The 12,712-nt window shown below is 39.4% G+C and overlaps 1 protein-coding gene across 2 annotated transcripts in view; it reads right to left on the bottom strand.

Annotated features, from left to right (window-relative positions):
* Nucleotides 1–876: 876 nt before the first annotated feature.
* The window catches only part of phf2 (PHD finger protein 2), a 34,701-nt gene continuing 22,865 nt past the window's right edge, over nucleotides 877–12,712 (bottom strand). Inside the window, exons 14-22 of one of the 2 annotated variants that reach the window (XM_069703194.1) lie at nucleotides 11,702–11,817; nucleotides 11,313–11,491; nucleotides 9,862–9,929; nucleotides 8,985–9,151; nucleotides 7,845–8,152; nucleotides 6,066–6,161; nucleotides 5,870–5,979; nucleotides 5,473–5,788; nucleotides 877–3,992 (exon numbers count right to left, since the gene is read on the bottom strand). In XM_069703194.1, the coding sequence (XP_069559295.1) occupies nucleotides 3,904–3,992; nucleotides 5,473–5,788; nucleotides 5,870–5,979; nucleotides 6,066–6,161; nucleotides 7,845–8,152; nucleotides 8,985–9,151; nucleotides 9,862–9,929; nucleotides 11,313–11,491; nucleotides 11,702–11,817 (1,449 nt within the window). In that variant the 3' untranslated portion in view covers nucleotides 877–3,903. The remainder of the gene's footprint in view (nucleotides 3,993–5,472; nucleotides 5,789–5,869; nucleotides 5,980–6,065; nucleotides 6,162–7,844; nucleotides 8,153–8,984; nucleotides 9,152–9,861; nucleotides 9,930–11,312; nucleotides 11,492–11,701; nucleotides 11,818–12,712) is intronic. The other variant, XM_069703195.1, reaches the window with a different exon arrangement.

The raw sequence follows: 12,712 nt of genomic DNA, 5'->3' as shown, positions 1-12,712 counted from the left end.
TGTGTCCAGATGTGTTATTAGTCCGGGATTAAAATGGCGGGAAAGAAGCAGCATAATGTATGAAGGCATAACGTCCCTATTTATGTAATCACTCTTTAATTACACAAATGCAGAGTTAATTGGCTTATTTATGTTGGACATACTCATTTTAAATGTGCTGTAACTAATTTTCTTATAGTTTCCTCCTTCATGGTCGCGTCCCTTCCTCTCTTCAAAAAACAGTTTTCCCTTCCATTTTAGTGATAACATCTGGATGTAATAGACATAAAAACAAAAAAAACAGCTCCAGACAAATAAAGATATGTATTAAAATGTTTTGACTGGTCAAACCTTCAGATCACAAGAAAACACAGCAGCTCTCCAACAGCTGAATCCTGCATTTCTGGTCTGCATGAACACAACATTGCATGAGGTGGATTTAGAAGCATGCATCCGTGCTTCATTCGTACATTTGTTGACTCCATCTAGTGGCACAGACTGAGACTGCTCATGAGTTTTCAACCCTTAATACTGGCTGTTTGAAGACAGGTTTAAGAACTAAAATAAAATCTTGTGAGGCAGTAAAAGTAAACACGAGAACATATTTTCTCTTTACTGAGAAGATCATTTTTTGAATTCTGTGTGCAGTATATTTAACCACAGCAACACCTGCTGAGGTCGTCCTCCAGTAAAAAGAGTCTGACTGCTCGGGACCACTTTTACGTTGAAAGTTTTAATGGTGTTGACTTTGGCTTGGTTTTAATTAATGACTTGGCTAAAAGGGAGGACACTAAAGCTCCTGGGTCCAGGAGCAGAAAGTTCAGCAAGCTCTCTGATCAGTTTGTGATAAGTGTGGTGCTGGATTTGACTTTAAAGTATGACAATGTAAAGCAGGAAAAAAACAAACAAACACAATTTTAGTCTTAACCACAGAAGCCGTCACATTGCAAGTGGAAGAGGAGGAACACATTACAAAGTAGGTTTTCCACAGTAACTGTATTGCAAAAGTAAACAAGGTGGACAATCATATCATTCAACAACAATATGTTTGATCCTCGGAGTTTGCCATTTCTCCACGTCTTAAAAAAGTGAGCCATGACCTCAAACAGAATCGTCTAAATACAGAAAAATATAGATTCAGGTCAAAAAGGATTGTAAATACTTACTAGTACTGTAAATAACAGTAAGGGAAGACAGCTACAACAGGTATCATTCACTGTCCTGGCACAGTGGATGCATTTAATAGGTTGGACATACAAAAATAAACCACAACAAAGCAACACACATATAGCACAAATAAAAACCTGAAAATATGTCCCGCTGACAGTTTGATCGGAGCACATGTCATTTCTGAGCTGACATGAAACACTGCTGCTTTAGAGGAGAGCACTTTAAACCATGTTCAAAATGTTCTGACCAAAAAAAAAAAAAAAAAAAAAAGGGTGTGGACGCAGCTGCTTAGAACTATAATATTAACAATAACAATAATTATAATATGTCACATTGGAAATGGGACAGAATGGAGACAAAAACGAAAAATGCTATTGTAGATTCTATTGTGTCAAATGTTTGTGACGCCCCCCCTAATACACACACATCCCAAAAAGAAAGAAAGAAAAGAAAATAAAGGGTAATTTCACAACTTGATGATATATTCAAAACCAAAACTCTTAAGAATTGTACAAGTATAAAAAAAAAAAAAAGCTACAAACATTAATAAATTACATCACTGACACAAAAACACTTCACAAGGTGCTAGTAAAATAATTCCGAAACCCTTCAGGATACTAGAACTTGAACAAGAGGCTGGTCAGAGAAACTTTAAAGAGCAACTTACAGGTTGAATGTTTCATCAAATTTAGATTTAATCTTCGTTGGAAATGACCATCTGAAAAGTTAACACACGATATGAAATGTTTAAGGAGACCAAACAGCAGACATTCGGATGAAAAAGTGGCATTCTTAGCAGTGCTCTTAAAAACACACTTTTCTCCCCACGATAGGTCATATTACATCACCTAAGGGAGTCGTCTCTGCCGTAGACCACTGTGCAGTACCAGGTGGTAATGAGTCTGAGCAGCTGGGACTTCATGAGCTCGTCTCTTTTGCTAGTTTTATTTTACATTTACAATTTCTTATGAACGATAACGGCTGATCCTTCTGCAATAGTTGTTCTAATGCTACGCATTAATACTCAAAAAAAAAAAAAAAAATAGCCAATAATAGTCGTGTTATATTCTGATATGTGAGAGCAAACTTTCTAGTTTAATGAGGTGAACACATCATTCAACAACATCAGCACTGATTCTACTCAAACCATTAATTCATTTCTTGCAGGTGGCCATAATTTCTCCTTGACGTGTCTGTTCCTGGTCTCTCTGACACCCGGCGGGCTCATGGTATTAAAGCTGTGGGATATCATATGTGTATGAATATACATTTTTGACCTCTTCAGTGGCCTGCCCTTACTGTCCTGCTCTCCCCTTGGTGACATCACAACCAATTTGTGTTTTTTGAGGCGGGTATAAAACTTTTTTTTTTTTTTTTTTTTTACAAAAATGACTGTGAATGTTATTGTAGTGCATATATATGTTAACCCACGCATTCGTTCACTTGGGGTTGCCGACCTGCAAGTTGCTCTTTACACGTTTTTGTTTTCCTTTTATATAATTTGTCCTCAAAGCTTCATCTCTTGTTCAAACAGAATCACAATACAATTAGCTTTGTGTATGTAAGGCCATATGACAATAAAATGTATCATTTCTTCAGTTGTTTTCCAGGCAACACCTTTAAATCTAATGACAAAAAATAAAACAAAAAATAAAATGAATCTCTGCTATTAAAAAAAAAGTTACAAATTAGGACTATATTGTATATCCATATATATATTTTTATTCATTTATTCATAATTAGCAAAACCGGTAAAAATGTAGAATTAAGCCTTAAGGGGAAAGCATACAAAAAGTAGGAATTTAAAAGGCTATGTACAAGCTACATTCTATATACTGTACTGTGTGAAGCCGTAAAAACGCAGAGATGAGTCTAGGTTGTCGGTGCTGCCTGTGAAAGCAAAAGAAGAGAGAAAGTATCCCCATGTAACTGCAAACCTGACATGGATGAGGCTTATCATTAGCTACAGGTCCCCCGTAGTGTCAAGAAATCCTATGCTTTTCCTGTCCAATTCATCAAATCCTGGTATGCATGCCTCAAGAAACACCCGGACACCGCTGCCCACGATTCGCTTTGTGCTTTACAGTTGCTCCTCATTTCCTATCTATGACTCGACATGAATAAATAAATATCCTCACTGATAGTGCTCTGCAAATATGAAGTGAAAAGACAAAGAGATGAATGCTCGCGTTGACTCTGATTAAACCGTGCTCTACGACACACCGAGAAGCTTGGCTTGGAAGGAAGGGAGAAGTTGATTTTTTTTTCATTTTTTTTTTCATTCGAACTCAGTGTGGCAATGATAAGCTGCATCCATATAGTAGGAATTAAATCCCCCCCCCCTAAAGCCTGACCCAAGCGCACATGCAACTGAATACATGCAAGGGATACTTTCACAAATCTTGGAATGACTGCAATGTTCTTCTACTTCATGTTTTAGCAACCCCTGATAAACTGACAGCTGTAGTAAAATGAGACATGTTCTCTTAAAAAATATTTATAGTAGGTTCTGTACACTTTAATATCTGAAAGTTATAAAGTATAAGTAGAGGCAAAAACCTATTTGAGTGATGTTCTTCTTAGAAATTGAAAAATGCATGATTTTCTTCTTCTCCCATCTTGTCTCAGTTTTTTTTTTTCTTTTTTTTCTCGTTTTTTTTTCTTCCCGTCGTTGGCTTCAATAAGTGAACAGGGGGTGATGCTGGGATTAGACCCAGCTCATGAATTTCCAGTCCTACAACAGTCTGCTGCATGCTACAGGAGGAGCTTTCCATTTCGATGGATCTTTAAAATCTTTCCAAGTCTCTGTTTAGCTGTTGCCATGCCTTTCTTTAGCCGCTTAGCTGTGGAAAGAACAAGAAAAGACAGGTAAGACACGACGCTCAGCTAAATGAGAGCTTTTCTTTCCACCCCAGGGACAAAATCTATAACCCTTCGATGGCATCCATATAGTGTGTACTGACTCCTGCCTTGTTTACACTTTCAAAGGGCAGATCCGTTTCCTCTGCAGAGAAGTGTTGTTTCCGACTCGGCAAGTCTCCCATTATAATAGCAGTCTGCCATGTCGCAAGCACACCTGGCTCTTAAAGGGGGATGATTGGTTTATTTATGTTGTGCCCAAATGATTAATTAAGTACCGCCCCTTTGATCCGCGCGCCTTACCGGCTCAGATTATCTGCCGTTCCACGAGCGCAGTGGATTTTGAACACGCCCTGAGATGTACTCGCTCCGTGCACTTTAGACCTCAGGCACTTGGATTGATGAAATGGATAGATAAATAATAAAAACATAGAGCACAACGTAAATCACACAGGCGGACGCATTAACTTGTCTAAACCTAACCTGGAGACTTGAAAGCCTTCAAACGAAAACGTTAACACCGCAGCTTTAATGCACTTTGCCGCCCCTGAAACCCAAACGGGATTTTGCGAATTACTATTGAGTAGTTCAGATGAAGCTTTTTCATTTTCGAACTAAACGCCATCAAACACAATCATTACCTTGACAAATTGCTCAACGTAAACCCAGCAAATATTTATGTAGTACTGCTCCATTATTAAAAAAAAAAAAAAAAAAAACTGAAAGCAAGAATCTCAACGTCAAGAAGGCGAATGATTCAAATCCACTAACAGACAACGTCACCCCGGTCCAATAGATTATCGAGGCTTAAAACCTTTTCATGCAGGGTTTGAAATTTCCCGGTGAACAAATAGTTGATCGCAGTTGTTCCGTGCGGATTGAATTAGAAGCAACGGTGCTTCGAGCTCCGTGACAACATCAGCAAGCAAACGTTCTCGAAACGACAAAGCTAATCTGAGTCAACACAAATGCTGCATTTAAATGGAACCAGTGAACAGGCGGGCAGCATAACGCAGGAAATGCAACGGCAAAAGAGGGAAAAGATGAGGCTGTTGGCAAGATCAACATTTTCCTCAGATGGAGGCTATCGTGTGAGTTATGAAGACCAACTTGACTAAAATTACCATATATTAGCTTAACATTAAATCGAAAACGAACCACCGTGGCCTCTGCCATTTCCTTAAACGTCAGCAAGCACGTCCCGACTCGTGAACTCAAGGCTTTGCAGGAAAGCTGTGGGGTGTTCGTACGGAGTCGACTTTCGTACGCTGTAAATACGACCCCGTTTGAACGCAGCAACGGTGCAGCTGGGGATGAAGATGTTGTCATTTGGTACTTTGGTAAGACAGAAAGTCTGGACTGACGTCGCAACAATTAACCACGGCTAAAAACAAAGCTGGATGGTGAATATGTTGGTCCGCATTAGAGAACGAGCATCTTATCGGCGCTTTCATTACGGCTCACCTTTGGCGTCTGCTGACCCCCCACGATCTCCCTTCGCCACGCAGCTGCTGTTGGTGCTCGTGGAGTTGGTGCTGTTGTTGGGAGAGGACATGGACGGCCGCCTCTGGCTGAGGAAGACCCCCGGCGCCATGGGCTGCGGTCCTCCCGGCGACTTGACTGTTCCAGTGTTGAACTCGTGGTCCGTCAGGCTGCCGTCCTGGGAGTCCAGATTGTGCTCCGGCGAGCTACTGTCCTGAGAGATTTTCTGGGGCTCTTCAATCACTATTGCCTTCTTTTTGGTGGTTCTCTTCTTCTTCTTGGTTTTCTGTTGCTCCTCCTATTGACACATCATTTTCAGCTTGAGCAGTATTTGCAGGAGAACTTACTGTGGTGTGAAGATACAGTTAACTTGACATACCTGATGAGAAAGCTTTGCTGCGGCCGCGGCCAGGCCTGTTTCTATGGAGGCCACTCGGGCCCCGTCTCTCGCCGGCCGCTCCTGTCGAGGGACTGAGGGTCCTACACGAGCTGCGACGAGGTCCATGTTACGGTTTAGAACACTTTTAATTCATAAAACTGCCTGTAGATCTTTATTTATAAATGCAAATGTTTACCTGTGGGGCTGTATGGAGTGTCGTCACTGCTTTTCCGTTTTTTCGATCTGGATTTGAACACAGGATTATCCTCTTCAGATTCCAACGACGGGTAAACTAAAATCAAAACATGAAACAGATTACAAATATTTGATGTGCGAGCTTTGCGGTGAGAGAATGTAAAGCACAGAATGTGACACAGGTGTACATATTTCTGTAAATATTGTTTCCAATGGCAGCATGCAGGACAGCTGTAAAACAGCTGTTAACTGCCTCCTTCGCTCTGCCTGCTCACATCACAACCAGTCTAATCTAAACCTTACAATATCAGATAATTGTACGACCATGATTAAAAAAAATTGCCTGTTTAGAAAAGCAGTACAGGAGGCCACTTTGTGAGAGAAGCTTCAACCCGCTCTGTGGATTTCTAAGCAAGAATGTTTGTGGTAAGAAGAACTAATTCCACTAATTAAGTACAAAAAGCATCCAGAACTCGTGTTAATCGCTTATTAACAAGCTGGGAGGGTCCAAACAGCTGGTTTTGGAAGGGTTTCACAAAGAAAAGAGTTGGGAGGTAAAAAGATCACAAACTGGAACAACACGAAAGGGAGGATGAAAACTAAACATGAGGCCCTATCATCTACTCCTGATGAAAAGTTCCAGGCCAGATTTAGAATTAAAGACCGACATGCTGATCCATCAGGGGGAAATATGTTTTTAACAGCACCTGCTAGTGGGAGTGAGAACCAGACATGGTACATCATTATTTTTCCATTTGCACACTCAAAAATAACCCAGTGACAGTGGACTGACCTCACTGAGCTTCCATCATCTGCCACATTTTTTGGCATTCAAATTAAACACAGGGTATCTGCAAATTTGCCAGGTAAGTCCTTTTTCAAACCGAAACTAGGAAATTAAAATTTCCTTTCCACAGCAGTTGAAATGCACATTAGGGCTGTGTCTTTTAAATCAATATTAATATGGATATTTCCCAATGCTGACCCACAGAATCACAGGCAAACTGTCACCAAAGTCACACGGGAAATTATTCAAATACAGTATAATAATCCAAATGTTGAAATGTAATTTCTTTAAAGAATAGATTTTGTAAGATAATTTTAGGCCTTAAATTTTAAAAATCAAATGTAAGATCTTTTAAGACTTTTAACGATGACATTTACAATAATAAACTTTATTTTTGCAAACACACAGCTACAAAATGCTTTACAGGAAAATTTGGACTGAACCATTCAGCGGAATAATCTAAAAATAATGAATAGATATTGGAGCCCCAAGTAAAACAAACAAAATACTTTTAAAAGGCTTCTTTAAAAAGATAAGTGTAAGAAATCATTTTAAAGTCACAGATGGGTCTAGCGGGAAGTTCTGCTGTGATGTTGAGGAGTCTTAAGGAAAACCTTGAGTGCAACTGACCTGAACTGTGCTGCGATGGCACTTGAGCTCTCCAACACGACAACGCGCCTCTTTACAGCGCATTGAAAACGCGTATGTTTCTTGCCCACAATAAAACAATCGTCACTCCCCACCACTCCTATTCGCTGGATTTGGCTCACTGCTACTTCGTTCTGTTCCCCAATAATTTGTCACAAACTTTCATCTGCGCTCTCTGCTCAGGTTTCGGGTGTGTAAAACGCTGCAGATGCACCCAAATTGTCATTAAAAGCATTTGTCGCTTGGCGTATTCACTCATGAAGGTTAACAGCTACTCTGTGCTTTACGCACATCACGGCGCTGCGCCGGGACCAAAAGGACAGCGTCTCGTCTTTGTTTGCTTACCATAATCCGAGTCCTTGAAACACGCATCCATGTGATCCTGGTCGTCATCGTAATCCAGGCTCTCGATACTGCTGCTTTTCCTGGGTTTCTTTGGGAGACGTTTGGTCGGCCGCTTGCTGTTGTTGCCGCCGGCTCCTCCGCTGGCCTTCTTGCCGGCCTGCGAGCTGTGCGAGTTGCTCTTCGACTGGCTGTTGTTTTTGGATTGGCTGTTGCTCCACGGCTGTTGCAAGCTCTCTGAAGACGACAGGTTGGCCATGGACAGCATGCCCTGAATGGCCTCCTGTGTGCTGGGAGATGCAGGTGGCTGACTGTAAGTACGTCAATAAGAAATACACAACAACACAGCCATTACACGGCAGTCAACACGCTGGTAGAGGTGAAGAGAAAGAGAGAAATAATTGAAAAAGGCTTCGAAGTCGATTTGCATGTATGCATCAACTGACACGTGTCAAGTGTTGAAAACTGCTGAATCTGTAAGAGCAAAGTAAAACTGTCGCGTCTAACTATTCTCCAAAGGCCTGAAGTTACTTTAAGAAGCACCTAGAAACGTGAATTCATATGCCTGTTGGCTGCTGAGCTGCAACAATGAGCAAAGTTACTATCAAACACTGCTATAATAAACTGTAAACACTTCATTCCCTCTTCAAAGCACCAAAACAATTTGAGGTAAATTACCATATTTCAACAATGTTTTCTTTCTTTCTTTCATTGCTCATTTGTAGCTTTCAGTGTGGTGGAAATAGACCATCAAGAGCAGAACGAAACAGCAAAAGGAAAACGGAAGAGCCTGGAGCCACGCGGCGTTTGATAGATTAACGCTCCATGAAACAAACACTGACTTAACACAAACTGCTGACAGAATCTGCGTAAACTGTTGCTCCAGTCGCTCCAGTTCGGAGCAGAGTTATAAAATTCAGCTTTTTCATCCAATTAGATTGTCGTTTAGCGGGCCGTTTGTTTGTCAGTGACTCGCCCCATTACAGAGATCTAAAATTAATTTACTGAGAGAAGAGCGGGTCCAGCGACAGCCATGTAGAGATGAATGCCGGGCATGCACTGTTACCCAAAAGAGTTTAGAAGTGTTGAAGGGAATGGAGTGAAGAAACAGAAAATAATGACGCCAGGTTCGGGTCAGTCTACCTGTTGGTGCTGTAGTCAATCCCACCCACTTGCTTGCTGGCCTGCAGCAGGTCCAGAATCCCTGCAGCGCTGCCGCCCTTTTTCTTCACCTTAGAGTTGCGACTTTTGACCTCAGGCTTGGCCTCTGTGTCGATGTGCAGAGTCTCTTCATCTGAGGAGTCGATGCCCTGGTGGAAAAGGAGGAACAAGACATGAAAGGGGAAATATGGCGCTGATTGAAGTTGTGACATTTGAAAGGAATTTCTTTGAATTTAAGATATTTCGTTCCCTGTACATTCACTTTTTATGTCTAATGACAGTTTTACTGCAGTTTGATTGTTTATTGTACGATTATTAGGACAAAAATGAGTTGGATCCGACCAACCCCCTTTTTTTCTGTTTATACAGTTTAACACAAATGTATTTAGAAATATGCACCACACGCGTTTAAACACATATAGATAAAAGAGGTGATAATAAAGGCAGATCCTTTATTATCACCTCTATCATAACTAATTTGTATTTAATAACATTACAACAAAAAAGGAGACTAAAAATAACTCTAAAAAATATAACATAAAATTGTTGTTTTAAAAACTATATAAAATGCCAATTTAAAACAGAGCTTTTGACAGAAAGGCAAAACACAAATGCATATGCATCCAGTCAATATTAGTTGCTTGGATAAAAAGTCACAACATCTGATTATTGTTAAGGCCATTACATTGATTTGCTTTTGCCCAATACATTTACAAGTGAATTCAACCTACGTAATGTAAAAGCAAGAGTTAGAACTCATTCAACATTGGGAGTGTATTCCTACTGGTGCTCAGAAAAGGTTGTTTTTGCTTGTTTTTAGCAAGGTCATTACTTACAGGTGATGTCAGCTGATACGTACCTTGGTCAATAAGGGTTGGAGCTTTGTCTTTTTGGCTGGCTGAATGGGTTCTCTGATGTCTGACAAAACTGGAGGAGGGGAAATAAATTCATCCATTGAGCAACAGCCAAACACAAATTCTCGAAATATGTAAATATGCTTTAGGCATTGACAGCAGGACTGTGCAATACCTGATCATTCGTACTCATGACAAAACGTTTCTTTTTCTTTTTTTAATAGAATGTTATTTTAGTCAAATTCGAGCGAATATTCAGATTGACTTGCCATTTCTTTTCATTCCTTATTTTTCATTTGTGGGATGGTTCTGCTTTGTTTTGTGCAAACCCCATCCCTCTCTCCAGCCCCAGATTTTTAAACAAAGAAGTTGTGGTTGTCAATGTTTGGAGCAAATAATAATAAATAACAATAAAAAAAAAAAAAGATTTGTCATGATTATGATAGTTTATAAATTGATAGTTATGAAAGTGAACAACCTAAACAGCTGTGTCAATTTCATTCACGCTTGTTGTCTTTTTCTACCTCCTGGGGAGTTTATGTTTTTTTGTGTTGTTTGTTGCAGGATTACAAAAACCTACTGGACCGATTTCCATGACTCCTGGTGGAAGGTTGCAGCACGAAGAACTCATGATGTGGCATTTGGCCTACTAACTGCCATCCATCTTACAATCCAGCAGATGGAGGTTAAGTTGACTATACTGACAAAACATAGGCCATTCAAGAAATATGATGACTTTTATCACAAACCACATTCTCAGGTACCAGTAATCCACTGTCACTGGTACACATGTACTTGCTTAAACGCACAGATGGGCACTGGGAAAGAAATTTAGCCACGGACATATTCGCTGGGACCTGTGCCCACAGCACTGTGTACTGCCCACCTTAAATGACAGGCACAGAGAGAGAGCTGGAAAAGAGAGAGCCATTTTTTTTTTTTGCAAGCAAACTAGGGTACATAAGGAGTGGAAGTTTCAATTATTAATCCCACCAACACCAATTTTGATTGGTCAATTGTGTTTCCAGCTTTGAGGCAACAGCAGACCTATTTTGTTTGCTGATCAAACCAGAGATGCCAATCAGAGGACTTAAAGGTAAAAAAACAAGGCTAGTTGTTAACCTTTTATGTACCAAATTCTGACAAACTGTTTAATACATAAGTAATAAAATGTAAATATATATATTTTATTACTTATGTATATATGTACTTATGTGTATATATATATATATATATATATATATATATATTTACAGCTAAAATATGCCCGAGTGTCAGTAAATATATCCGAGATCAAGAACAAGTAAAAATAAAGTAAACATTTTTGGCACTTGTTGATACTCATTGCTCCATACACATTAAAGTTGAAGTGTTTGAAGTTCAAAGATTTCTACCCAACTCTAGTTGATAGTTTGAATAAACTGAAACATGAAACACATAATTCCAAAATACTCACAGGAAAGATCTCTCTTAACGGTGTTCTTTTTCCGCCTGATGGGGAATTCGTCAATCTTCAGCTCACCTTCATCTGACACGTACTCATACTCGTCTCTCACTGGCTTGGTTTTGTCCTCTTTCAGGTTTTGTAATGATCCAAAAACACTTGAGTTGGTCTGAGGTTTTAGTGTCTTGGAGCTGAAAAGGAAACCACAAGACAATAAGAGAGTGATACAGTGCTCAGCTCGGCACTTACAGTGAGAAGTCCTTGAATTAGTTCTAATGGATATGGAGCTGAGAGCCACATAGCTTTATAATCACCGTAATACACCACATGAGAAGGCTGGCATGCTCTTTTCTTTAAAGACCTAAACATTTATGAGGCGATCACAACCATTCCATACATACCTGGGCATTTTCCTGTGAGACATGCTGAAGCTGAATCTGTCTTTATTGCCTGACAGCGGTGTTCTGTCAAATTTGCACTCCTCCTCCATTTTGAGCAAGGAATCTGGTTTACTGTTCTGTAACGGTCCAAAGAAGATCATGTCAAACATGCCCATAAGTAAATAAAATCAGCATGATGTCAAAGATTAAACCCTTAAAAACTCATCTCTGTTCAATAACTCTAACCAAACGTGTTCACAAAAAAAGATGAAAGATACTTGATGGGTTGCTTTGAACTCTCAAAATCCATATTGGTATTGTCCGAAAAATGTACAAATCTTTTAGGTTGTAATATTATTTCACAACGTGTCTTTAACGTTTCCGCTTTCATTATGAGCAGTTCTATCTGAACATGCCGTCACTACATACAAGTACTTAACACAAGTTGAAATCGCAGTCTCTGTCTGTATTCCAGATTGTCTTTTGGCAGCAGTGTCAATTTAACCAACAGTAGCTTTAAAATCTGCTTATATTACATGACAATAAATTATGAGCATGATTAAAACTGAGTCCATTTCCTTCTGGTTTGAGCATCTTGACTTTGTACATGCAGCTTAAATAGACTGTAAAACAAATATTGTATCCTATCTTTGTCTGTATGGATCCCCTCTACATATGCTGTTGTATCAGCCTTAATTAATCAACATAAACATCCTTTTTTTTAAATTTTTTTTTTTAAATACCCTAAACCAAGTTCAAAATCCAAGCACACGACTTTTCAAATTTACCACATCAATTTAACATATCAAATTTAGTTTGGAATTCAATCCTTGTATTTGACTTTAAACAAATAAATAACCAAAAATAAAACGAAACATTGTCGGGGCAGCTTTTAAAATAAAAACATAACTGATAAATGGGTGAAGACATCACAATGTTAATCCCCACATGTCATGCTCATTTTCTGACTCAATTTACACTAAACCAAATCTACTAAGAGGAATGCTAAACAACTGCCATAGAAGTCACCAC

This window comes from Brachyistius frenatus, unplaced genomic scaffold, assembly GCF_029030835.1.
Source record: "Brachyistius frenatus isolate BFR_SWC_R1_liver_20210118 unplaced genomic scaffold, ASM2903083v1 Contig_45, whole genome shotgun sequence".
Taxonomy (NCBI): domain Eukaryota; kingdom Metazoa; phylum Chordata; class Actinopteri; family Embiotocidae; genus Brachyistius; species Brachyistius frenatus.
This window is presented reverse-complemented; position numbering and strand designations above follow the sequence as displayed.